General features: G+C 43.4%; 1 protein-coding gene across 3 annotated transcripts in view; it reads right to left on the bottom strand.

The window, feature by feature from the left end:
* Positions 1–230: 230 nt before the first annotated feature.
* Positions 231–25,593, bottom strand: part of LOC311585090 (uncharacterized protein) — a 113,302-nt gene continuing 87,939 nt past the window's right edge. For all 3 annotated transcript variants that reach the window (XM_084759884.1, XM_084759882.1, XM_084759883.1), the window contains 2 exons: positions 711–819; positions 231–634 (listed from right to left, as the gene is read on the bottom strand). In XM_084759884.1, the coding sequence (XP_084616010.1) occupies positions 568–634; positions 711–819 (176 nt within the window). In that variant the 3' untranslated portion in view covers positions 231–567. The remainder of the gene's footprint in view (positions 635–710; positions 820–25,593) is intronic.

The following is a 25,593-nucleotide window of genomic DNA, read 5'->3' on the forward strand; positions in this document are numbered from 1 at the left end:
ACTCTCCCCCCCCACCACAAAATTATTTCCATTGCTACTTCATAGTGTAAATTTGCTCCTGTCATAAATTGTAATGTAAACGCCTGATATGCAGGATATCTAATATATGACCCCACGAAAAGATCATCCAATCCTCAAAGAGGTCACAACCCATAGGTTAAGAACCTCTGATTTGGCTGGGCATGGTGGCGCACGCCTTTAATCCCAGCACTCGGGAAGCAGAGGCAGGCAGATTGCTATGAGTTCGAGGCTAGCTTGGACTACAAAGCGAGTCTAGGATAGCCAAGACTACACAGAGAAACCCGGTCTCGAAAAACAAAAACAACAAACAAACAAACAAACAAACAAACAAACAAAACTCTGATTTAGCGGCCTGGGCAGCTTCCACATATCTATTTTCAAGTAAGCATCTTAGATTCCCTCTTGAGGTAGTTAGAAGACTCCTAAACTGTCTGTTGTGTCCCTCCATTTGTGAGGAACTGCAGAGAGCCTTTAAATGCGTATCAGGTCTCCAGAAGACACTGAAGTAAGCCGAGGTGTCCACCGTGCAGTCCTCAGACTCAGGAGTCATGGTCGAATGAGGACTCTCCAGCCCCCAGCTACGGCTTCCTTCCGGCATGGCCACACTAAGTCCCTGCAGATAGCGGAAATGGGCTTGAATGTGAATCTCCAGTTCTCAGATACATCTCACCTCCCCTGAATTTACTTACATCCAGATGAGAGAACTCTGAACTCTTATAGCCGATGACATCTCGCAGTCACCGCTGGAGTCTTCAGATAACTGTCCGAAGAATCGCCCGCTGCTCCTGCTCACAGGACCTTGAATTAGATTGACATTCCGAAAGAGAGTATGACTGGATTATTTCAGCCCTTCATCGATTTAGTCAACAGGCAGTTAAGAGACACTTTGAGGAAGAAGTTGAAATCCTGGCTTATGTCTGGAAAGGGTCCCCTAAGATCTGGCTAGATAAAGTGATTAATACTGACGGAGAAAAGAGGAAGCCGGTACTTGAGGCAGTCTGGGAGATGACAAAACAGCAGTTTTGTGCCACGAAAGCCTTTCCGTTTGTTTGGTTTTGAGTGCTGGGGATCAAACACAAAGTCCCAGTAATGTCAGACAAGTACTCTACCACAGAACCATGCCATAGCCCTCAAAACGACATTTTTTAAATAACAATAATATGACTACTTGTTGTAGCCTGATTATTCTGATTTTCAAAAACAATTAGGAAGAGTTATGTTCTTTAAAAGAAAGAAAGAAAGAAAGAAAGAAAGAAAGAAAGAAAGAAAGAAAGATTTATTAAGGACTTTATTTTAACCGGGTGTGGTGGTGCACACCTTTAATCCCATCACTTGGGAGGCTGAAGCAGGCAGATCTCTGTGAGTTGGAGTCCTGCCTGGTCTACAGAGTGACTTCCAGGTCAGCCAAGGCTACACAGAGAAACCCTGTCTCAAGACAAAAACAAAAACATGTTTTATGTGAATCGGTGTTTTGCCTGTGTGTGCTGTCTTTGCACCATGTGCATGTAGTGCCCATGGAGGACCCAAGAGGGTGCTAGATCCCCCAGAACAGGAGTTTTAGATGGTTGTTAGTCACCATGTGGGTGGCAGGAATGGAACGTGGGTGCTCTGCAGAGTAGCCAGTGTAAGGCTGAGCCACCCCTCTGATGTCAGGGAAGCATTACATTCTGAATAAAATAGCTTTAGGAATGCTGTCACCCGCATTTTTTTTGTATCACTTTTTAAATTTACACAGGAGACCGCGAACTGATGAAGAAAAGTCTGTATCCAAGTTTAAGTGAATTCTTTGGCAAAGTATGAAATAAATACTTGGCTCTCTAAGCTTGGTGTCATTTTAGTTGACATTTTTTTTTTATTCATTGTATCTATTGTGAGTTTTACTATTAGGGTTATCATGGCTCTAATAAAGCATAAGTGTGGTTGTAATCCTCGTGGAGGAAAACAAAGAGTGGGAGTGCGGGAGTGCGGGAGAGCGAAATCACCAGCGGAAAGGCTTCTGTGACTCGCTTGCCAGAGTTTTCTCTCCCAGTCCTTCCACAGCCACAACTGAAGCTAAAGACAGCAGAATAACCCATTACACGGTAATAACGGTTTAACCCCAGTTTGATAGACATCTTCAAAGTAAGAAAACGTACGGAGGAAGGAAACAAATGTTCTTCGTTTTAGGGCTTGTTTGGTGCTCCTGGGTGTGGCCTGGTGCTCCTGGGTGTGGCCTGGTGCTCCTGAGTGTGGCCTGATGCTCCTGGGTGTGGCCTGGCCATTAGCAGTCCTGGGTTGATGACCCTCTGCAATGCTCCTGCTTTTTTTTCCCCCCTCCACTTTCTAGTTTTCACAAAAACTAAAACCACCTCAGGTGCTTCTCTCTAGGACTGAGTCAAGCCGGGAACTGTCCAGAAATGAGTACCATACCCTGCCTTTGACATTAGGCTCCGTCCTCCAGGTGGTGTGTTCAGTGGACTGCCCACACCGACCTGCTCTCTGCAGGCTCAACTGGCTGTGTTTCAGATGCTCTGGCCCCTTAAACAACAGGAAATCTGTGATGAGCTCACTGCTTTTCCTAGGTTGGCTCCAAGAGTAAGCACTGGGAGATTCCCAGTAAGAACATTGCACTATTATGGCTTATTTTCCTAGTAAAGAAGTAACTTAAATTGAGAATTCATTCATTGGTCCATTGAATCTTGGCACAAGCTCCGTCTACTCAATTTATGGGAATCCCAAAGCAAATCCCTTTTTTCTTGAAGGGTGGAAAAAGAGAACAGAGATATAAAAGTTACCAATTGTGTATGTGTGTGTGTGTGTGTGTGTGTGTGTGTGTGTGTGTGTGTGGTGGGGGTGGGCATGGTGTGAATACGCCTGTGTGTATGCAAGCTTGCATGTGCGTAGGTGCATACGCACATGGGCGCATGTGCACCTGTGTGCACATATGTGTGGAGTGGGGAGGTTGGTGCCAGGAACCTTCTTTGATCACTCTGCACCCTACGGATCAAGGCAGGTTTCTCACGTGAGTCTGGTTCTGAATGAAATGCGTCTTCCATTGATCTCTGTAGTCTTACGTCAGTGCCTCGCCGTTCTCATTGTCATAGCTCCACTCCGTGCCTGTGTGTGCTTTGAGAAGCTTATGATCACTGGTCGAAAAAGCAGGGAGCCCCCTGTGGGACTCTGGAGATGAGGCAGCGAGAACAGGTGAGGGGTGGGCAGATATAAAACGATGAGGGCCCTCAGTGTATTTCCCATTGGCTTGCCCGTGTCTGAACAATGTGAAACTCTCCTTACATCAGCCGTAGGTCACGATAGAGAAAGAGAGGCCTCCTCTCTGCTCTCTGATCAGTCACAGCTACAGCGGAGAGCAGCTCTCGGATCCCATTGTGCATTCACTTGTATAAAATGAGGCTTTTGCTGTTGTTGTTTCGTTTGTTCGTCTGTTTGTTTGTTTCTGTTTGCAAGCCTGATCATGTCGCTTCTCTCTCGTGAGCTTTTTCAGTCATCTGCCTTTAGGCAAAGGATAAAATCTAAGCAGGGAGGGCGCAGCCAATCAATGCCGGTACCTGCTGGTCTGTCCCACCTGTTCTAGCTGCAAACCCCTAATCATTCACTGATAGGGAGGAGAAGGTGGGGTGTTCTCTGGGCCGCCATACCTGGCCGCCAGCCTTAGCACCTCTACAGCCCCAGCCATATACTGCCTCCGTTCATCCTCCTGAGAGAGTCTCACTCAACAAATTCCCACAGCCCTTCAAGTTCGCATCAAATACAACTTCCTTTAACCAAGTCTCCCCAGCCTCTCCTAGGTGCTCTTCGCCCTCCCCCCCCATTTCTATACCTCTCCATGATAGCACAGCAATTATTTAAGTATATATCTGCCTTGGAGCAAGTATCAATGTGGTTTCCTTTTTAAATTTCTGACGCTTTGGCACAGCTCCCGGCACACAGTGAGTGCTTGATTGAAAGTTCTCAAATAATTAGTGAAATAATAATTAGACTTGGGATGTAATGTACAGTGACTATTTTTTTTCCCCAAGGAAAATTCCCAAGTCAGAAAGCAAGACAATTTCACAAAAATTTCTTAGTTACGGTCTTGCAAAATTTCTTTTCCGAAGTTTGTTTCTGCTATGGCCAGAGAGCGTACTTAATGATTTTGCATCCTCCATCTCAGTGTGGACCGACCATAAAGCTTTTCATTAAAAGAAAAAAAAATTTTTAAAGAAACCCCTATGGTTGGCTGGAATAAACGTACTTCAATGAAAGCCCAAGATCTTCCTGCAAAAGTGCTCCAATGGTCTAAGAAAGGGACCGCTTACAGATCCAGCCTCTCATCCAAACTCCAAGTAGGAAGAAAGCACCTTTTAACCACAAGAACTAAATTGTAAACCTACAGTTGCTGAGGGCCAGATAGTGGTGGTACTTCTGGCTTCTCTGAGCCTTTAACATCCATCTCTATTTTGATCCCAAAAGAGAAGGCAGATCTTGTCTGCAAATGGACATAACCCCACTGGCCTTGAAGTCTGGTGGTTCTGGGGCCGATCCCTGGGAAGCGAGCCAGACAGGAAGCAGAGCTACCTCTTGTGTCCACAAGCTGTAATGGTCTTCCAAATCGCATCTGTGGTCAATGGCTGTCCAGGGTTGGCCAGCCTCCAACAAGCGTGTTTAGACTACTTGATGGGTTGACACAAGCAATGACTCTTCCCAGCGCTGTCGGTGCCTGAACATTAACAAGCAGCAATGTTCAGCACAACTATTAAAGAGAACAGGCATTTTAATCTTTGTTTTGGAAAGGAGCCCTCCAAACAAACCCATGGCTTGGAAGCCCTGGGAGCAAGTGCCTGGGTGGCAGCAATGGACAGGAGGAGGTGGGCTAAGGCATTTGAGGGGATCCCCACTCGGGGTCAGAATAACTGGCAAAGGGAAGAAAGCTGGGGAATCCCCAGACAACCTTCCTTCAAGAAAGAAAATGTAAGTACACGGTGCGATGAATTTTCAGCTCGCTGTCGGCAATACTATACACTTAAATTTTAAGCAAATCATTCACAAAAGGTCCCCCCCCCCCCGCCTTTGCCAACAGCAAAATAAACAACTTTCTTCCGAAGCAAGAATGCCTTGTCTTAGAGGAGGTCTCTTACAATTTTGAGATTGCTAGGTGGTATTTAGAATGACAATCCCTGGGGACGGGGTAGGTGACAGGTGTATCCCTTCACCAATAACAGTCTCATTTGAAGGGTACTGACAGTGATAAGAATATGACATAGGAGGGCTGTATCTGTCCCCAAGAGTGAGCACGCTAAGCAGAAGCATTGTCAAGTGGTTCACATGTGAGCGAGAAGCGGTAACCCCTGTGCTTTTCTTCTTGTTCTTGTGACAACAAACAACATAGGCTCCTAAACTCAGAGTCTGGGGTGGTGGGAGAGGGGAAAGGATTAAAGGTTTTATGCTCTGAGGCCAGTCTCTTTTATGTATTATTGAGCTAGAAATGGAAGATGAGGGCTCCCAATAATAGTTTTCATCGTACAGTACTAACCACTGAAAATAAACTAGAAAAATTGGACTCAGAATCCATGATTATCTAAAGAATTATTGGTGGGACTGACCTACCAACTCAACTGCCTTCTGAGTTTGTAGGGCATGCATCCTTCTTTAATCATTAATATATAGTGGGTTTGGTTGTTGTTGTTTTGTTTTTTCACAGAAAGCAAGAGATGTTATTTTCATTGAAAATCCCAGGTCTTTGTATTTTACCAGTAAAGACTCAGGAGCCCAATGTTGTGGTGAAAAACCTACTAGCTCAGAGAGGCAGAGAAAGCACCCGGTTGACCTTCCTACTTAGTTGCCATCCCAGTGGAAAAAGGCCAAAAAGCTCACTAGCTCAGCTGACAGCCCAGGAAGAAAAGGCCAAAGGCTTGCTAGCACAAAACCCAAAAAGCCAAAGGCCAAGGAGCTGAGGAGCTAAAGAGATAAAAGCTAAAGAGCTCCTTCTATTTTTACACACTGGTTTCTTGCTCTGCCTCTTGACCTAAGGTTAATTTTATTAAATCCTGTGTACTGGAAGCTCTTGGGTGAAAGGTGTTTGCTAGGGAAGGCTGAACCACACCTTAATTACCTGTTTACAACAAACAGAAAGCTCTTGGATTAAAGGTGTGTGCTAGGGCTCAACCACACCAAACAAAAGACAGGTTTTTACAGTTCACAATCTCAGGGATCACACTGGAATAAAATATCCTGCCACAAAGAAATTCTTTTTTGGTTTCTACAAAATCTGCTTACTTCCAGCCATTGGGAAAACTTAGGCCATCAATCTGTTTGATTTATTCAGCAAGGCTGAAATGGAAAGACAGATCTTTAGCTATGGTCCATTCTAGATTCCATGAAAGTATTTTAAAGTAGGAGTGAGACACACATAAAATCATCATGTGATATTCAAGTTGAAGAGGAAGAGATGTTAAGGCCTTTCTATTCTACCACTTACCCTCACCCACTATCATTGAAGAAAATCTAAGTACTGGATTATGAGAGCTCAGCTAAATTGTGATTTTATTGAAACTCTTGATCAGAGGAAAGAAAGAGAGAGGGAGGCTAGGAAGGAAGAAAGAAAGAAAGAGAGAAAGAGAGAGAGAGAGAGAGAGAGAGAGAGAGAGAGAGAGAGAGAGAAGACAGCACACTTATTGCTGTCAGTGAATACAACCAGTAGTGACAAGGCTGTTGAAAATGTTGAGGGAAGAGACCTGGTGTCTATTTTCCTGGTTTTGAGAGGGAAATGAGCCAAAGCTATCTGATCTTTGCTTCCTTCGTTTATCTGTATCTCTCATGAACTCCTATTTTAGAAAATTTGGCACTTTAAATTACTCATATAATTACCTGAGATCATGGCCAGTTTGGAGCTAGCACTTCAAACCATCTGCCCTTGACATAAGTCACACGTGAGCCTCTCTCCTGAATTAAATAATAATACCGTCCTTTCAGATCCAGGTTCCTGGAGCATCTGAACGTTGCTTCCTATAACCAAAAGATTTTTGCAAGACTTTGCCAACTAGGTTAAAGTTCTTGAGATGAAGGGGTGGGGGTGGGGGTGGGGGGAACACCAGTCTGGATTGTTGCAAGGAGCCTTAACTACAATAGCAAGAGTTCACAAGAAGATGGCTAGAGACCGGAGGAAAGGAACCAAACCAGATGCTACATTGTTGCCTCTGAAGAGGGAGGGCAGAATTATGAACCAAGACAAGCAAGCAGGGCTAGAAAGCTAAGCAGAGCCAGGAGACTGGCTCTCTTCCAGTGGGCAAAAAGGCCCTGCTGGCACCATGGTACCAAATGAGACCATTGTGGGCTCTCTGTTTTTTCAAGCCACCAACTTTGTGGTAATTTGTTATGGCAAACACATAAAGCTAACACAATTGTCTTTCCTTTAAATGGCTTGGTAAATTACTCATAAAATTGACACTTTTTCTTATAAGTATGTCTGGTCATATAGAAACCCTGGGTTTCCTAAGACATTTGGGAATGTGTCAAATTAAGACATTCTTTTTAAACTGGTCATATTTAGAAAGCTATGTTTTGGCTTACTAGTTTGGCTTACTATTTTTTGGCTTAATTAATTGTTGGCTTACAAGTATACCATATGTAATAAACATTAAACAGAGTATCTATTTCAAATTAGAACATTTTTTCAATTTAATTACTTGACTTTTAAATTTTTATTACTTGGCATTTAAACTTTTTCCAGTTTTCATTCACTGCTCTCTTTAATAAAAAACTGTTTTGTTTTAAAAGAATTTGTTTCACCCTCTAAGAAATTTCATAAAGTAATGATGTCAATAGATATTTAAATGTTCACCCTTTAGATGGTTTTAAAGGTCTCCGGGACAGCTGAGTCCTAAGCATGTCAAAATGGCATATAACAATGGTAATGAGGCGACTCGAGAGAGAGCTGTGGGAAGACAAATCCATCAATGGGCACACTTCATTGCAAAGCTTCTTTGGGGTGTGGTACCCAGTACCCAGAACACTGATATTTGGCTATGATACCTTTAGAGGGATGTTTTTCTTCCCTTATACCATCCAAACCTGCCCCCTCCATGCGCAAGACTGTAAAACGCAGAAGCAGAGAGTGTTAGACATGAAAGAGCAAGTCCTGCCCACCTGATCATATCGGGGACAAAAGATCAGGCAACCCAAATGGATGACCTGCTCTTATCTCTCTGTTATCTTTCAGGATCAGCAGACCAGATGCCTTGCGTTTTGACTTCCCTGCTGTCAGTGGCTACTTCTCTCCTCTCTAACCTTTAATAGAAATTAATTTAGGATATGTACTTGGATTGTCAATAACTTTGAAAATCACAGACTTTTAAGGGGAAAAAAAGTTGTATGTATTCTACTAAAGTTGTACAGTTGTCAAATAAGAAGACTCAAAGTATTCAATCTCACACGGATTATCTGTGCTGAAAGTAAACCTGGTTGTAGGTCTCCTGTTTTCTTAGGTATGATAACTCTCACATTTGTCTCTTTTACCTGTCTCTTTCCTATTTCCAAGGGCAACTCTTAAATCGTAAAAGAACTTCTTATTCTACAGTGCTTCTTGGGCTCTCCTCCTCCTAGTAGGATGACCTGACACTGCTCACCCACTCAACCCAGTGTAAGCTAGTGGCTTAGGGAAGATACATTGTTCTTGAAGGTGGTTTTTGACAAGGCAGAAATAAGATCTTGAGGAAGCAGTAAAAGTCTTCTCCCTTCACCAGAGACTCAAGTGTAGAAATGAAACTGTTACAACTTGTGGGAACTGTCATGTGACTTAGTACCCTGAAACTTTTAAAATTAATCACCAGAGAGCCTGTCTTTGCCCCTGGGCTTCCATGCACAGCGACATTGAGAATCCCTTATAGCAACTGCATTCTATCACAGTGACTTCCCTTCAAGACCCTAGACCATCTCAAGTTGTGAAGAATATCCTCAAGGTTTGTCATACTTCCGTCTTACACAACCTCATTGGATATCCTGCCCATGTTAATTGGTGCTCACCATGCCAAACAATGCAATGCTGTCATCTGGTGTCACTCTCTTGTCTTTTTTTTTTTTTTTTTTTTTACTTCTTTCTCAGGTAAAAAACTGACTGGGAATGTCAAGGGCTTTTGGAATCTCCAAGCCTACCCCAGTAACACACCTGCTCCAAGGCCATGCTTCTACCTTCTGAAACAGGGGATCAAGCATCCAAATATGTCAGCTCAGTGGGGCATTTTCATTCACACCACCACATGTGGGTACCATCGTTGTAGGTGAAGAAATGTAACTTCACACCTCTCTGCTGGGACTGGGTCACTGGATAAGCCAGGACTGGCTGGTAAAGGCCAGCATTCACACGACACAATCTGCTACAGTAAATATCTTGGATCACTTTGATTGGCTATTACTCATACTGGACTAGCCACAAAATATTCTAAATTTCAAACGCTTTCCCAGATGAACGTTCTTTTCAGGATAAAGGTGGCTAATGTGATGGGTCTAGGGTAATCAAAACAATCCGATAAAACTGACCGCTTCCTCTAATTATCACCCTTTGTCATTCCTATTACCGTTTCTATTTGAATGTCTACCCCTTCAAAACTCAAACATTGAACAGTGGTTACCAGCACGGTGTTGTTCAGAGTTGGAGTCTTCAGAAGGCGATTAGGTCACAGGTCGCTTACTCTTTGAATGTGCTCACCCACTCACACGGTCAGAACTTAGTGGGCTACTGGGCAATAGTAGAAACCTTAGGAACTTGAGCCCAATTGGAGAAAGTGTATCACGGGACTTGGGGGTTGGGAAGGGTCTACTTTTTCTTATACCTGGCACTTTCCTTTTTCTCTCCCCCTTCCTCCTTCCGGGCTTCTAAGAGGTGAGTAGCATCCCTGTGTTCTGCGTTCCCAATCATTATGTTCTGCCTCACTACAGACTTAATGAAGCCAAGCAGCAATGGACTGAAAGTCTAGAAATTAATCCAAGACAACCTTTCCTTCTGCAGACTGCTTTGCTTAGGCTTTTTGTCACAGCAATGAAAAGGTAACAGAATCCTAAAGTAAGATGTACAGGCAACGCAATTCACCACCTATAGCATGAAACTGTTGGGAGAAGAGCAAGGGAGGGAAAACAACATCATAAAAATGACATGTGCCTCAATATAGAAACACATGGACAGCAAGGCACTGAAGATGTTTCACGCTTGCCCTCATTTTCAGGAAGTGGCGGTTCAGAAGGCCACAAGTCAGTCTGGACAAGATGTTTGGTGAGATGAGAGAGGGGTGTAGGAATGGGTACCGGAGCAAAAAGGAGTGATGGGTGCTGGCTAAGGACCAGCAGGCTAGACATTTTTCTATCTGATAATCAAGCGAAAGGAGTCTTCTTGATTTAAGTATGGAAAACATGAAAGAAGAATAAGTTCCAAGTCTGGAAAAATTCTTGCAAATGATCTAGTCCATGTTCATAACTGCAATGTCAAAATAGTTCTTAATACTATGACATGGATTCGGAAAGCAACAAGGTATCAAGGAAAATTTCCTCCTATCTTTTTTTCATGCATGTCTTAGATCTCTCTTTCAATGCTTTTCTGGGACATCTGTAGATGCTGACAAACAGGTTTGCAGTCCAGCCAACTCAGGACAGGGTCAGGCATAGTAGCTACAGGCATCGTTTTTTTCCAGAATGCAAATGAATCTTACTTGAGAGTGACTTTAACAAAGCCAAGTGTATCTTTCTTTTGCTTTTTGGTTTATTGTTACTCTGAAATTTCAGCATATCTTAATACTTTGTAGCATATGGGATTAGGCCCAAACAACTGCAGACAAATTCTCTTCTATATGACTGGGGAGATGCTTAAAGAGAGATGGTTTGACTTCCTTTTGGACTTACTTCCTCTGTAGGGCATTTAGCCAACCTGCTCTGTGAGAGGGTAAGGAATGCAGTCCACAATTGTGGAAGCCATCAACCCTCCCAAGCATTTCTGAAAAGGCCTCTAGGGGGCAGTACCACCACTACTGAGAACAAACAAGATGGACGCTCTGGCTAGAGTTTGTCCTCTGGACCAGCCTCTCTGTGCGGACTTGTTCCTTGGTCGCCTGACATACAAAATCTGATGCAATAGTTCTAATCTTAATGCCCAAAGCGCTATAACAAATACATTTTCTAAAAGAAACCTCTGACTAGTAATAAAATTTGGTGACTGGTTTCTTTCTGTAAACATAACCTAGGGCTTGCAGCCTAGTAAGAGAGGCATTTTGTGGTACTCCTGGACTTTACATTGCTTCTCTGTCGATGAGAACAATGACTGGCATGTTATTGCCGCTTCTGTGATTTCTGTTGCAGACGTTGAAGAAGACATGTTCATACACGTTACCGTAAAAAAATAAAAATAAAAAATAAATAAAAAATTTTTAAAAAGGGATGGTCTCAAAGCTTGGGACCATGCTCACCCCTTAGGAGGCAGAGCCATCCATCAAGACTTCTGCCTGAGGAGCCCAAGACTTAGGCATAGCCCAGAGGATGGATGAAGTGAGTGAGGAAAGAGGGGATCGACTAGGATCTGGGAACAACAGTAAGAGGATGTTCTCAAGGCTGGGGCAGCAAAGGAGAGTCTTGGCAAGCCCAGTGCGAGGAGGAAAACTACTCCACTGGTTCCTATGCTGCATGGGACCCAGTGTGAGGTGACCGGCCTTCTCTTGAGTGGCCTTCAAGAGAAAAGTATGAAGTAGAGGCCCTGGCACGAAGGTGGGGAAGAAGATCTCTTCTGTGCTTGAGATCTGAGAAACTAAACCAGGAAACAGGCTGGCTCCAGAGCAGAGCCGAGGAGGTGTTGCCCCACTACAGCGTGAACAACAAGCGCAGGGCAGGCAGAGAGAGGAAATGACAGCAGTGGTCTCAGGTCTCTGATGTGCCCCCTACAGCCAGAACGACCCTGATGGCCATGTGGGAAGACAAAAGTCTACTGGTGCACCCTTGTGCAGAAAGTGGGTGTGTTGAGTTCAGATGAAAGAGAATCCATGGTTTTTTGAGTAACTCTCAGGTTGATCTGGAAAAGTAGGACCTGGTTGAACTCAATGTTAATGGACTAGGTAAAACACAAGAAATAGAACCCAGCTGGGTGGGTGGTAAAAAAAAAGGGGGGGAGGGGCAGGAACTCTCATTTATCAAGAACCAAGGCACGTAGGGTGATATACTTTAACCTGCAATGCACGATAACTTATTTGGCTTCTTATTGGTTTTCACGGGAGGTAAGGACTAACTATTGTTGTCCCAAACAGAGGGCAAGCAGATCAAATTCTGCAGGTTTTGTTTTCGGCAAGTAAAGTGTTGAGGAACGGGTTAAAGTGTTCCAGATGGCACTCGACCTGAAGTGGGAGGAGGAAGGAGGGAGGGAGGGGTGTGCGCCGTTCTCACCTTGACTTTACATCCGTTATTCCTTTCTCATTTCCCTGGAATATCAGACTTGTCTCCTCCACCAAAACAGTCCCATCTTCATGCGCGCTGCTCCCGAAGCCTCCCCTCCAAGAACACAAAGAAAGCAGAGGCACAAGAGTAAGATCCCTTTGTTTCTGAAACTGTCACTAGGATTGACTTTGCTTGAGAAACAGTTAGCCTAAATCTCAATATCATCTTATTTCTCAACAAAACAATGACGACATAGGTAGCAACAAGCACCACTTCAGCGCTGAAGGAGAGGGAGGTGATGACAGGGATGTGATGACAGGGTGTTTCGGTGCAAACAAAAATCTCAGTATATCTTAAGGAAACCTTAGGCTTCTCAAGCAGCACAGTGGTGCACTAAGGATTCTTAGTGAACATTATTCTCAAGCAGGATCCAGTGAGGATGCCAGGCACTTTATAAAACCTGGCAGACATCATCACTTCAACCTAACGTGTGTGTGTGTGTGTGTGTGTGTGTGTGTGTGTGTGAGAGAGAGAGAGAGAGAGAGAGAGAGAGAGAGAGAGAGAGAGAGAGAGAGAGAAAGTGAAGAAAGAAGCATAATTGTTTCAAAAAATGGAAAGCAAACTAAATGAAAAAAATTATATAACTTGAGGTCTAGAAAGCCATGCTTGCTGGAAAAAAAAAAGAGTACTGTAATCTCTTTGCTGGTTTGTTCATGGGTTAGTCTTAGAAATGATCTGTTTAGATGAGGTTTCCCACAGTGATGTCTCATTATGATCAGACAGCTGTGGACAAGGACCTACGATGCTGTGACCCGAGTGCAATAGCTACCAGAGGTCAGATTCCACCTGGGTGATAATTAGCAAACATTGCTGTCGCACTGCCACTCTATGTATTAGTTCTCACTGTTTCCCAAGTCCTTCTACATAAGTTGAAAGCTACATTAACCCAAAGGAACAAGGAAGGCTTCCACACTTAATAAAAACCATGATTGGAAAGATGTTTTTAACAAAATGACCCTTACCAGGTTGGATGAATTAAACCTATGCTTGCTGTTTTGGGAATGCACTGTGTTTCTCTTTCCCGTAACTACAATGGCCTCTTTTACAATGTCCTTTCCCTTAACTACAACACAGCACACCCTGTGCTGATCTAAGCACCAGGCCTCAAGGCTGGGGAAAGTCATTTATCACCCCAAGCCCTGGACCTCACTGCTTGCCTCCTATAGACCTGATAAATCACAGCTATATGAACTGATTTGCATTTGCATATGAACTGAGTGCGTGCATGTGTGCATGTGTGTGTGTGTGTGTGTCTGTGTCTGTGTGTGTGTGTGTGTGTGTGTGTGTGTGTGTGTGTGTGCGCGCGTGTTGCTGTTGCCTTCTTTACCAGTGCAAATAGTCCCTCAAAGTGAGTTTGCATTTGGACTGGTACAGAAATGAATTACTATTTTTGGCAAACGACCGGCCAGTTTACAAAGCACTTCCCAGCATGCCCAGTGAGGATGCTACAATCATTATTCTCATCTGGGATTCTAAGCCCTGAAGGGTACCCACTGTGTCCAGCCAGATCCTTCCAAAAAGGTTGCTAGATCAGTGTTTCTCATGGCCCCTTTGCGAGGGGCGGGGGTGGGGTGGTTGTTGTCTCACATCAGATATCCTGCATATAAGATATTTACATTACAATTTATAACAGTAGCAAGTATAGTTATGAAGTAGCAATGAAAATAATCTTATGATGGGGGGGGGTTTACCACACATGAGGAACCTTATTAAAGGGCCGCGGCGTTAAGGAGGTTGAGAACCACTGTGCTAGATGGACCTACAAGTGCATTTGAGAGTCACAGGAAGGAAGGCAGCATGTCTGCCTCTCGCATTTTATAAGAAGAAACCCAGCCTATAAAAATTTAAATGTTTTAAACAACACATAAGAGCTTTAAGTGAGTCAGTATCATTAAAAGAGATTGATGTGAACTCTTTTTCCATCCGGGGCTTACCACTTTTCACATATGTGACTATAGATTTAGTATGATTTAATATGTTGAACAGAGTTGCATTATAGTCTTCGTTATTATCTTGCTCATGTTTGGGAGAGAAAGCTATTTAATCATCTAGGTATCATGTTGTGATTCTAGATGGTTTTGTCAGTTAGATCAATCTAAAACAGCAGTTCCCTGCCTTCCTGCTACTGCAACTCTTCCAAATACAGTCCCTCGTGTTGTGGTGACCCCCCCCCCCCCCGAACCATAAAATTATTTTCATTGCTACCTCACAACTGCAGTTTTGCTACTGTTATGAATTGGACTGTAAATATCACATGTGCAGCATATCTGTGGGAGCATCATTCAACCCCGAAAGGGTCACAACCCACAAGTTGAAAACCTCGGATCCAAAAGAAAATTAAATATTCTGGGAAAATACAAAACAAAATTGCCAAGGAAGAACATAGCTTTGTCTAATTAATTATATTTCAAAGGTTGTTGAAGTTGGTCATCTAGTCCTGTAGCAACATTCTTAGGAAAATATTTCGGTTATACACGAAAATAATAATGCCAGCATCTATGATCTGTCACTCAACTTAAAAAGGTACCTCAGCAATAGGGCTGAAAGCCACCGCACACTCCTTAGTGTGTCCCTTTGTGTCTAGGAAATTATCTCCCTGTTTATAACATGTATGCACATAAATATTTTTCTAAATAAAAGTACTATATTATATTTCATAATCCCTGTGAATTGTTATCCTTTTTGTAGTCCCTGACTTTTTCCCTATCACTGTTACGTTTGTTGTTTGTTTGTTTGTTTTTGTTTTGTTGGTTTTTGTTGTTGTTGGTTTTTTTTTTTTTTAGATTTGTCTGTAGTGTCATTTACAGCTCTAACTTACTTTCACCACCGTGAGCGTTTGTTGGGGACCAGGCTACAGGCTGTGGGGGATGGGTATACTCAGGGTAAGTGGCATATCCAGATGTCCGTGTGGGTATAGATGATGTAAGCATGACAAGGGCAAACGTTCACAAAGACACAGACACAGACCCATGAGTAATGCCTTCCTATTTCAGCTTCACAGCTCTGTAACAAGAACAAATGATTACTTTCAATGCCATTTACTTTCCCAAAATACAGTTTTGCTGTTATATCTACGATGTCCAAAGAATACTTAAAAGTCATGTCATGAACACAGACTTCTCTCGGGTGTTAACTTGAGCTGTGTCTCTATTCATACAATAGCTGGTTTATAAATGTCTTCAGAGCTGTGTTCCCCTGGCTCCCTACCCTGAGTGTTCATTCCACGGATTGCTAGTAGACACACTTCAGTGTCTCATGGAGATGTGTGCTGCGTGCTGGATTGACTAATGACATCCACTCAGAGCAGGGGTCTGACCATTCTGGCAAAGATGGTAACCTCATCACTACCACCATCCTCTTATGCTTGTCTCCATTTTATCCCCTTGTACCTGCCACTCCTGACTAACCCTTTCCTTGTCTACCCTCCTCCCGCCATCCTCCACGCATTCCCTTCTTTCCTACCCTTCTCTCCAGCTCTCTAAAGGGATAGGACTTCGTTTACTTGGTGTTATCGACTTTGGTTCCTATGATAGTTGGTATAGAATAGATGTCAAAATATATTTTAAAATAAGAGGCAAGGGGGAAAGAAGGAGAGAGGGTGGGAGGGAGGGGAGCGAGGAGGAGGAGGAGGGGGGAACTGTATATCTATATATGTAATATAGATATAGTGATGTATATATTGTGTATATATTGAGCTAACTATTTTATGGTAACTTGGCACAAACTAGAGTCATCAGAGAGGTGGGAACTTCAGTTGAGAAATTACCTCCGTGAAACCCAGCTGTAAGGCATTTACTTAATTAGTGACTGATGGGGGAGGGCCCAGGCCATGGTGGGAGCGAGTCAGTAAGCAGCACTCCTCCATGGCCTCTGCGTCAGCTCCTGCCTCCAGGTTCCTGCCCTGTTTGGGTTCCTGTCCTGACTCCCTCCAATGATGTACAATGATATGGAAGTGTCAGCCAAATGAACCCTTTTCCTCCCCAGGCTGCTTTGCCAATGGTCTTTTATCGCAGTGGTAGTAACCATAACTAAGCCATCCATCTTCCACAGATACAAGGAAATCACACTTTCTCCTAAAGTCCACTGTGATTAGAACAGCTGCCGATACCACTCCTGGGTCAGGTGTGGGGGGTGGAGCCTCGCTTCTCTAGTTGAATTCCATTTCTATGCTGGGTCCTTACCCTGTGGGTCTGGCTCCATTTTTGCTTTCAGGGTTGTCATGTGTGAGAGGGAAGGTACAGTTTTGTCAGCTGTCCATTCTGGCATCTGATAAAGCCTCGTTGCAGCCCAATCCATGGTTATTTATCCACATGGGTCCCTTAAGATGTGGCTATTTTAGCTAACCCCTGATAGCACCAAAGGCCAGGGTGAAATGCAACCTGGGAAACCCTGCTTTCTTTGCCTCGTCAAGATACGTAGACTGTATTGCTACATCTGAGTACAGCAGACAGACCAACAGTTCTCAGCCTCCCTCACGCTGTGACCCTCTAAAGCCGATAGCTCCTCTTGTGGTGACCCCCAACCATGAAATTATTTTGTTGCTATTTCATAGCTGTAACTTTGCTACTGTTATGAATCTCAATGTAAATATCTGATATTTAGGATATCTGATATGCAACCTCTCGGAAAGGGTTCTTTGACGCCCTGCCCCCAAGGGGTTGTAACCCACAGGTTGAGCACTGCAGAGATGGATATTCTGGAAATAACTACGAAACAAACAGTGGACAAAGCATGCCACCTACAGCTCTGGAGATGGCCAAGAGGCAAGATGACAAAGTGGCAGCTTGTGAACCTATGAAGATGTTTGTAAGGGAGATGGCCACCAGACTGAGAGAATGCAATGGGAAGGTAAAAGAGAGGTTTTAGGCTCACAGGATGTCCAAGTAATAATTATACAATTCAAAATATTTTAATGGATTAAAACGAGCTTGACACTACACCATAAAACATATACAAAACAACATGAGTGTGTGTGTGTGTATGTGTGTGCAGGTGTGCGTGAGAGAGAGCATGTGTGTGTGTGTGTGTGTGTGTGTGCGTGTGCATGCGTGCATGAGTTTCCAGCCAGGAACCTAATGGCAAATGCTGGTCGAGTGTGATCTTGTCACTCTCCCTGGAGAGATCACTTAAAGCAAGGTTAGTCACTGGCTGTTTTCTCATCCTCTGACTGAACTGACTTGGCACACTTTGAAAATAGTTACCATTTCCTCCTTCGCTCTGTGCTGTTTCTTCGATGTCAGTGACCTGTTGTTATGGTCAATTTCTCACTTGCTTGCTGCCCATCCCTCCCTCCCCGAAGGCTTTCCTAGAGGCTTTAACATGGAGCAGCTCTTTGGGACATGCCCAGGCCAGTTTACATTAGGCTGTTTTTTCTTAAGAAAGTCATAGTTTAAACAAATGGTTGTGTCTATTTTAATCATTTTTGCCCTCTTTTGAAGTATGTTTTTTTTTCAAACATGAGGGTTTTTTTTTAAAGGATGGAGTTTTGCATTATAAATTAGTCTGCTCTGCCGTGTCCCTTTTAAACACAGCTGTTTCTACAATGTAAACAAAGTTTTTAAAATGTAGATAAACAGTTACTAGCGGAAGAGCTTCAAGTGTCTTTAACACATGGTCAGTTTTTGCTTACTTGAATACTTTGGTTTGAAAATTGAATTCAAAATACACTTTTGATTTCACAGATGTCAGCCTATTCAATACAGCTGTTCTGGATACTCCCAAAAAAAAAAAAAAGGCACTTTAATTTCACAGTCAGCACAATTTTGACAATATCGTATTTTTGAAGTCACGTCAGTGGTAAACCTAGGAGGAGTATGAAAATTCTACAGTGCTGCACTGTGCAACACTCCTCTCAGGCATAAATGTTGGGTGGAAAAATTATCTAGTGGACTGCAGCTAAACTACGAAAGAGTTTTTCATGATCAACCCAAGAATGTGAAATGTGTAGTCAGTGTCAGTCCATGTTCTGAAAGGACCTACTGCTTTAGTCCTGGGAGGTGACAAAGAAAATGCTAATTCAATCGTGAAAGGATCATATGGTCCTACCAATTTCTTTCTAAGTGTATTATCTTAATACAATTTAAACAAAGCAACCTAAATGCAGCAAACATTTTGTATTTCTCTGTACGTATATGTGTGCACACAACTTGTATGTGTGTGCGTGTGTGTGTATGTGTATACATACACATGTGTGTGCATACACAGGTAGAAGCCAGAGGCTAACCTCTGTGCTGTCTTTAGGAGCCAGCTGCCTTGTTTGTTGAGACAGGTCTCTCACTGGGATCCAAGGCTCACCTATTTGGCTAGCAGGAAGCTCCAGGAGCCTGCCCGCCTCTGCCTCCCTAGCACTGAGGTTATGTGTGTGCCTGTGTGCCCAGCTTTTCATGTCAGTGCTGGGAACTCAGGTCCTCATGTTGGTACAGTGAGCATTTTACCAGGGGAGCCATCTCCTCATTCCCAAGAATCTCATACTTGCTTATGTCAGACGCAACCCTTAGGTCTCCCAGGCATAAAAGAAATGCATGCAGCCTTGGGAGCCAGGGATGTATTAAAAGTCGAGCATTTCAATGATGTTGCAAGATAGTATATTTGAAATAAATGCTTGAATGAAACATTTGAAACTCTATTAAAATATTCTAATACTATTAGTTGGCTTGAAATTTTACTTAAGTTATTATTTAAAACACTACTCCAATTTCTTGTTTATCTGTAATAATGTGATTTTCATTACTTGAGTGATAATTGTTTAAACCACATAATTTTCGAAGATTATTAGGCAAAAGCATTTCGAGGCAATGCTACAAAAAATAAAACCGGAAATAAAATTAAATTCTATCTGAAATGCAGCTTAGCTAGAAATAACATTCATTTAAATGTCCAATAATAACATACAGAATTTCTACCAATATTGTTCCAGACCACCACGTCTGAGTTATGGATCCTGCAGAGGAAACCAGGTTACTGAACTTAATTACTCTGTTTGGCTTGGAAAACTAGTTAGCTGGTTATTTTGTTATATCACACAACCCAACATGACCTCATTTTCAATAAAAACGTATGATTTGATCCAAAGCCTTCTGCAGTCTTCCATAATTAGACGCCTTATCCATCGGGCTGCGAGGGGACCGTGGTAAAGACAGAAACAAGAATTTTCATGTGTTAAGTTATACACCAGAGGGAGTCCCACCAATATAATACAAACATGCTGATATTGCCAAAGAAAAGTCAATTAAATATTATATGCACTCTAAGAGTCTCAAAGCTCAAAACATGTATAACCCAGGCCAAATACCACTGAGCACAGATATCTCTGCACATTACACATTTGTTAGTTGCCATCCCTAAGAGTACTCAGCATTTTTCTACAGGGATTTTGCAACTGATAGCGAAACGTCCAAGCAGCGTGATTTTCTTCTTTGGTGTTTCTGGGTGATGGTGCACAGGGACACAAGTTGCAGGCTTACAGGGAATACTGCCGTGGACTTTCCCTATTAAAACCTAATCGTGTATCTGGACCCTTAATGTTTTATCACTGACAAATGCTAATCTTGTTCTAGCTAAATTGAACAGCTTCCCTTCAATAAAAGAGAATATTGATTTTTTTTCCCCAAACATGCACCTCCTGTATCTATGCACGTCAGTGGCTGTCTCTTCTGCCTCCTCAAGTCACAGAAGTGAAGTTAAGATGATTTGCTTCTGTTTCTCATCAGTTCCCTTCATTTTCCTCCCTTTTTATTCAGTTTTACACCGTTCAGTTGGCCCAAGACAACAGTGAGTCCAGGCTTTTGAGCCTTCAGTCTCCAGAGAGCTTTTTATAATGGTTGGGGCGTTTGGATGAAGGAATGCTGTTTCTGTCCTCACAGACACTCCATTTGCTTATTTGTATTTAAAAATAAATAAATACTGCAAAGTGGTATTTTCCCTGTAACTCAGCCCACTGATAATAATTAGTATGCATTGCATCACCGAATGTCATTTTATTAGCACAACACAAAAGGAGCCTCCCCCAAGGGGAAAGAGTCAGTTGAAATACTTAAAAGCTAGACTGCATGTAAAACTGTAGGTGAGACTGTAGATCCTCCTGAGAGCTACTCACTCTTTCCGAGGTGAACTTTCTAGAAGCCTCACTGAAAGGGGTTGTCCAGAAGATAGAGATTGGAAGGGGGTTGAGCTCACAAGTAAGATAAGAAGCCTATGCATTGTAACTCTTTAGAATCTTAGCATAACATATCCCTGCAAATGCCGGTGCTCCTAGCATATGCTAATTCCCACTCTCACAGAGACAGCCAGGAGGCTTCAAGAAAGGAGTCTCTGTGGTAAATACAATCTGCAGTTCTTTAGCACAGTCTGTCTCCTACAGCCACGACCTGCTTCCTCTTGTCCTAATTTGTGCCCAAAGCATGATTCTCCATACTCTTCCACGTCAGCCTAGCTGCCTGAACATCAGTTTTGCTTGAACAACAAGAGAAATTCACTTGTGACTCAGAAGCTGAGAAATAGATCCGGTTTCAAGTGTGACTCAAAAGCCGGGCGTGGTGGCGCACGCCTTTAATCCCAGCATTCAGGAGGCAGAGGCAGGCGGATCACTGTGAGTTCGAGGCCAGCCTGGTCTACAAAGCGAGTCCAGGACAGCCAAGGCTACACAGAGAAACCCTGTCTTGAAAAAACAAAACAAAACAAAACAAAAATCAAGTGTGACTCGATTTACAGACTTGCACAATGCCAATATATATAATTTTTTTAACTAATTTTTTTTTTTCATTTCCCTCTGTTAATTCGGGCTCTGGGGACACATATTCTTGGGTGCAGACTGAGAGAAGTCAATGCTCATCCCTGGCTGTTGCAGGATATTTGATCTCAATGCGATCCCTGAAACTGAACTGTAAATCCCTGTTTCTTGTGGTTGAGCCCTAAAGAACTTTCTGTTTATTGTAAACAGGTGATTAGGGTGTGGCTCAGTCCTAACACACACCTTTAATCCAAGAGCTTTCTGTATACAGAATTTAATAAAGTTAACCCTAGGTCAAGAGGCAGAGCAAGAAACCAGTTGACAGGGATTAAAGAGCAGGAGGGGCTTTGAGTTGAAGGGCATTTAAGAGTCTGTGTAAGTAAAAGGGGTCTTTGGTCTTTGAGCTTAACTTTTTAGCTTGAGGTTTTAGCTTGGCTCTTAGCTCTCTAGCTCTTGAGCTCCTCATCTCCTTGGCCTTTGGCTTTTTGGGCCTTGGACTAGTGAGTGAGCCTTTGGCTTTTTTTACCTTTTCCTCCTGGGCTGTTGTCAGCTTAACTAGTGAGTCTCCATTGGGATGTGAGCTGAGTAGGAAGTTCAACTGGTTCTCTCTCTGCCTCTCTGAGCTAGCAGGATTTTCACCACAAGATCGGGCTCCCGAGTCTTCGTTGGTAAAATAGACCCAATCAGGGATTTTCTAGTAAGACAGTATCTGGCAGCTGAGTGATCATTGTTTGGACCACATAACTGTCAATCATTTGGCAACGTTGACAGAACTGTAGTGATCCGAAGTTCAGGCTCTGATGTCACTTTGGTTGGTACTGACTCTTGTGTGACCTCGGGCAGGTCTCTGGGTCTTTTAAATCCCGGTTCCCTTGAGAATTGAGATAACGGAAAAATCTCCTCATGGTGTTGTTGTGTTGCCCACGTAAGTGATTTAGTCCCAGGCACCAAGGCTCCCGGGGGGCTCCTAGAGTCTTTCTTCCTACAGTTTCTAGAAAGGGACAGTGTTAAACACAGTTTGTGCCAACTAGAGCATAGGCAATATCATACAGCCTACCACACAGATACAGGGTTGCGAGGCTCAGCACATGGGACTATCTGATCTGAAGCGATTCCACCATTTATACAAGAAAAACTTAACCTTAGGGTGGATCTTCAGTGGTACCCAGCTGCCAAAACAGCATCACTATGCTTCACAACTGCCACTGAGTTTTGTCAAGGCGGGTAGCGGGGTGGTGGGGGCATTGGTAGGGGAGGTTGCAGGGGAGGGTGTGGAGGTATCTGGACAATTTGCGTGGCTATAGCTTGCGTTTTCTTTCCATATCAATTTCTCCCAGATAAGGAGCTGGCTACATTAAATATTAGTCAGACATTTGGGGATGTGTTGCCTCATGGCCTATGTTGTGGCTAACTAGGAATTTACTCAATTGCTGTCCAGCCGTTTCAAATTAAACACCTTAGCATGGAACACAACCTGACTGTTCCTGTGTTCTATGCAGCTCTACAGAACTTTCTGGGATTCCATTGCTGTGACTTATCGAGTTAAGCTCAACTTGTAGCTCTGTACAGATCATTCTAAAGTAGAAAGAGCGTTGGGGACACCGTGTGATGTTGGAGGTGGCACCAGGCATAAGCGCAAGCCTGCCACTTCAGTTGCACTGTGTTTCAAAGGAAGGTGGCACATGAAGTGTTAAGGGAAAGGAGATTAACCGATTGTGCAGCCAGGATTGGAAGGAGAAAAGTGGCTATAGTCTCTCTGCTCTCCTTTAAGTAGAATCACAACCATGTAGCAGAGATCAAATGAAAGCCACAAGTCAGTTTACTTGTGAGGCAGCTGACAGTGGCATATACCCCGCCCCTCGGAGGTGGTCAGGTCCTCCTCCTTCAGTGTCCTGGTTTAATTGTTCCCTCCTACAAGGGCCCATTGTTTTAAAGTCTCCATCTTTGAAGCACCTAGCAGGTGTGAGATCCAGAGTTCATCTCCGGTACTAGAAAACAAGAAAGGGGATGAGGGAGGAAGGAAAGAAAGGGCACAGGAGGATGGAGGCCATCTTGAGTCCCAGTGGAGGAAGGCAGGAGGACCCAGGACTGGAGTGGCTAGGGAGCGGCCTCCTGAAAGGAGAGGTTACCCAAGTACTTTTGAAATGCATATTTCCACCTTGAAAAATCCTTAACTATGTCTGTCTTTCTCTCTTTCTTTTACCTCCGTTTTGTTTTTTTTATAATCCAAGTAAGTAGGCCTGAATGCCAGGTGGCTGAATTTATGGTGTTAGTCATCCGTAGCTATGTTTGGGACAGGAAGAATGAGCTGGAAAGAGCAGGTAATGTCACGAATCTAGGAAATGTAATGAGATGACTATTTTTTTTCCAACAGTCTCTCTCAATCCCTGCCTAGGACCTTACGATGCAGTAGGAGAGTTGATCTTCAATTTATTGCAGTTTCTTTAGCTTAGCTGCAGAAGCATCAACAGAAGAAAAAAAATGAACAACCTTTCTTGAGAGCTGAGAAAGAAGAGACAGAGACAGACAGAGAGACAGAGAGGAGAGAGAGACAGAGAGAGACAGAGAGGAGACAGAGAGAGAGAGAGACAGAGATGAGAGAGAGAAAAAGAGAGAGAGAGAGAGAGAGAGAGAGAGAGAGAGAGAGAGAGAGAGAGAGAGGGAACGCTCATAAATGTAGGAACTTGACCTCCGGGTAAACAGGAACAAGTGAACGAGCAGGTCATGCTGTACAGTAAGTGAGATACAACATGAGCTGGCAATGCTCACATCACAGACACTCTACCCTCTGTCTCCTGTGCCTTTGTACTCACATGGGGAAATTAGCATAAAGCCTTCTGGAAAGGGAACCAAGTAACTGGCGTTGAGAAACAATGCCAGCCTGGGGCCTGGCTTATCTGGATACTGACATCTTGGCATCCAGCATGGCTCCTACCAGTTGTGTCTATTGATGCACTGTAGGCACCCGCTGTTTGCATTTGCCTAGCACCTGCTCCTCCTATGGTACAGCACATGCACTTCCATTAGGGAAATCAACCCCCATAGCTAACGGCATTGGCAGGACTGGTATTTGGTGAGGGATGGGAATGAGACCCAAATGGAGGTTCTCCGTTCTCTCTCCCGATGTGATCATGACTGTAGCATACAGTCTCAGTGAGGGGGAGGGATCTGCTTAACTCATCCGGCCCCCAGCAGCCAGCCAATGGCACAGGGACATCTACTCCTTAAACAGCTGGAGCTACACTGCGTTCTGTCCTCTCTAACCCCAAGGCAACAGATTTCTCTTTAATTATGAGAACAACCCCAGGACTTCTAAAAATTCCTTTATTGATTGAATTGGCCTGCCTCAGTTTCCTGAAGAACTTGAGGAGGTTACCACTGGACAAAAGTGAGTTGTAGCACCTTGGCTGTAGAAGGGTCACTTACTATTTACCATCATTTTCTTCTTCAGTGGATGTAATTATGGGGTTAAATGATTATAAGTACTTTTTACTTTATGACATTCTTGGATTTTATGTTATGAGAAAACAATCCGTCTTCTCGATTATCTTCATCTTAAATAGAATTTACTGAGTTCCTACTGTGCTTCTCACTGAGGAGACAGAAGTGAACTTGGGGGTACAGATGTTATAATCTAGTTCAGGAGATGAATTACAAATAAATAAGCAAATCCAGGCCTTGAGTATAATCAGGAGACGAAGACCGAAGGATTGCAAGTTCAAGGTTAGCCTGGGCTATGGGATGAGTTCAAGGCCAGCCTGCACAGCTCAGCAAGATTCTATCTCAATATTAAAAGCTAGGTAAGAGAAAGGAAGAGAGGAGGAGGAGCCCAGAGACACAGTTTAGTGTTAGAACAGTTCCTTGGCATGCTTGGAACCCTAAGGTTCAGTCTTTAGCATGGCCACCACATAAGCAAATGGCATAGTAGGTATGGATTGTGACAACGGCTTTGCAAACCTCAAACCAGTTCATAAGACAGACAGTTAGTGGGTAAGGCCAGGTTAGGCAACATAGCCAGGGAAGCCTGTTTGGAAAAGAGAATTAGAATGAGAAGTCATGGATAAGCATGGCTCAGTCATTTAAGAGGAGAGGAAAGGGCAGACATAAGAAATGTCAAGGTCTGAGGTTAAGAAAGAGTCGGTTCCTGGATTGTAATGAGGTGTGGGGAAGACTGTAGGAAAGGAGCTACAGGGTGGTGGAGACCAACACCAGGCACCGCCTGGTGAGCCAAAGAAAATAATGTACATTCTCTGCTTATTTTTCAAGATTTTATTTTAAATTCTGTGTGTCTGAGTGTGAAAATGTGCACCTGAATACAGGTAGGTGTCCATGGGGCCAGAAGTCACTGGATACTCTGAAGTTGCAATCACAACTGTTAATCCCAAGAGTCACCAGAAGGGGAAAAT

The sequence above is a fragment of the Acomys minous genome (assembly GCF_964271855.1).
Source record: "Acomys minous genome assembly, chromosome: 15".
Taxonomy (NCBI): Eukaryota; Metazoa; Chordata; class Mammalia; order Rodentia; family Muridae; genus Acomys; species Acomys minous.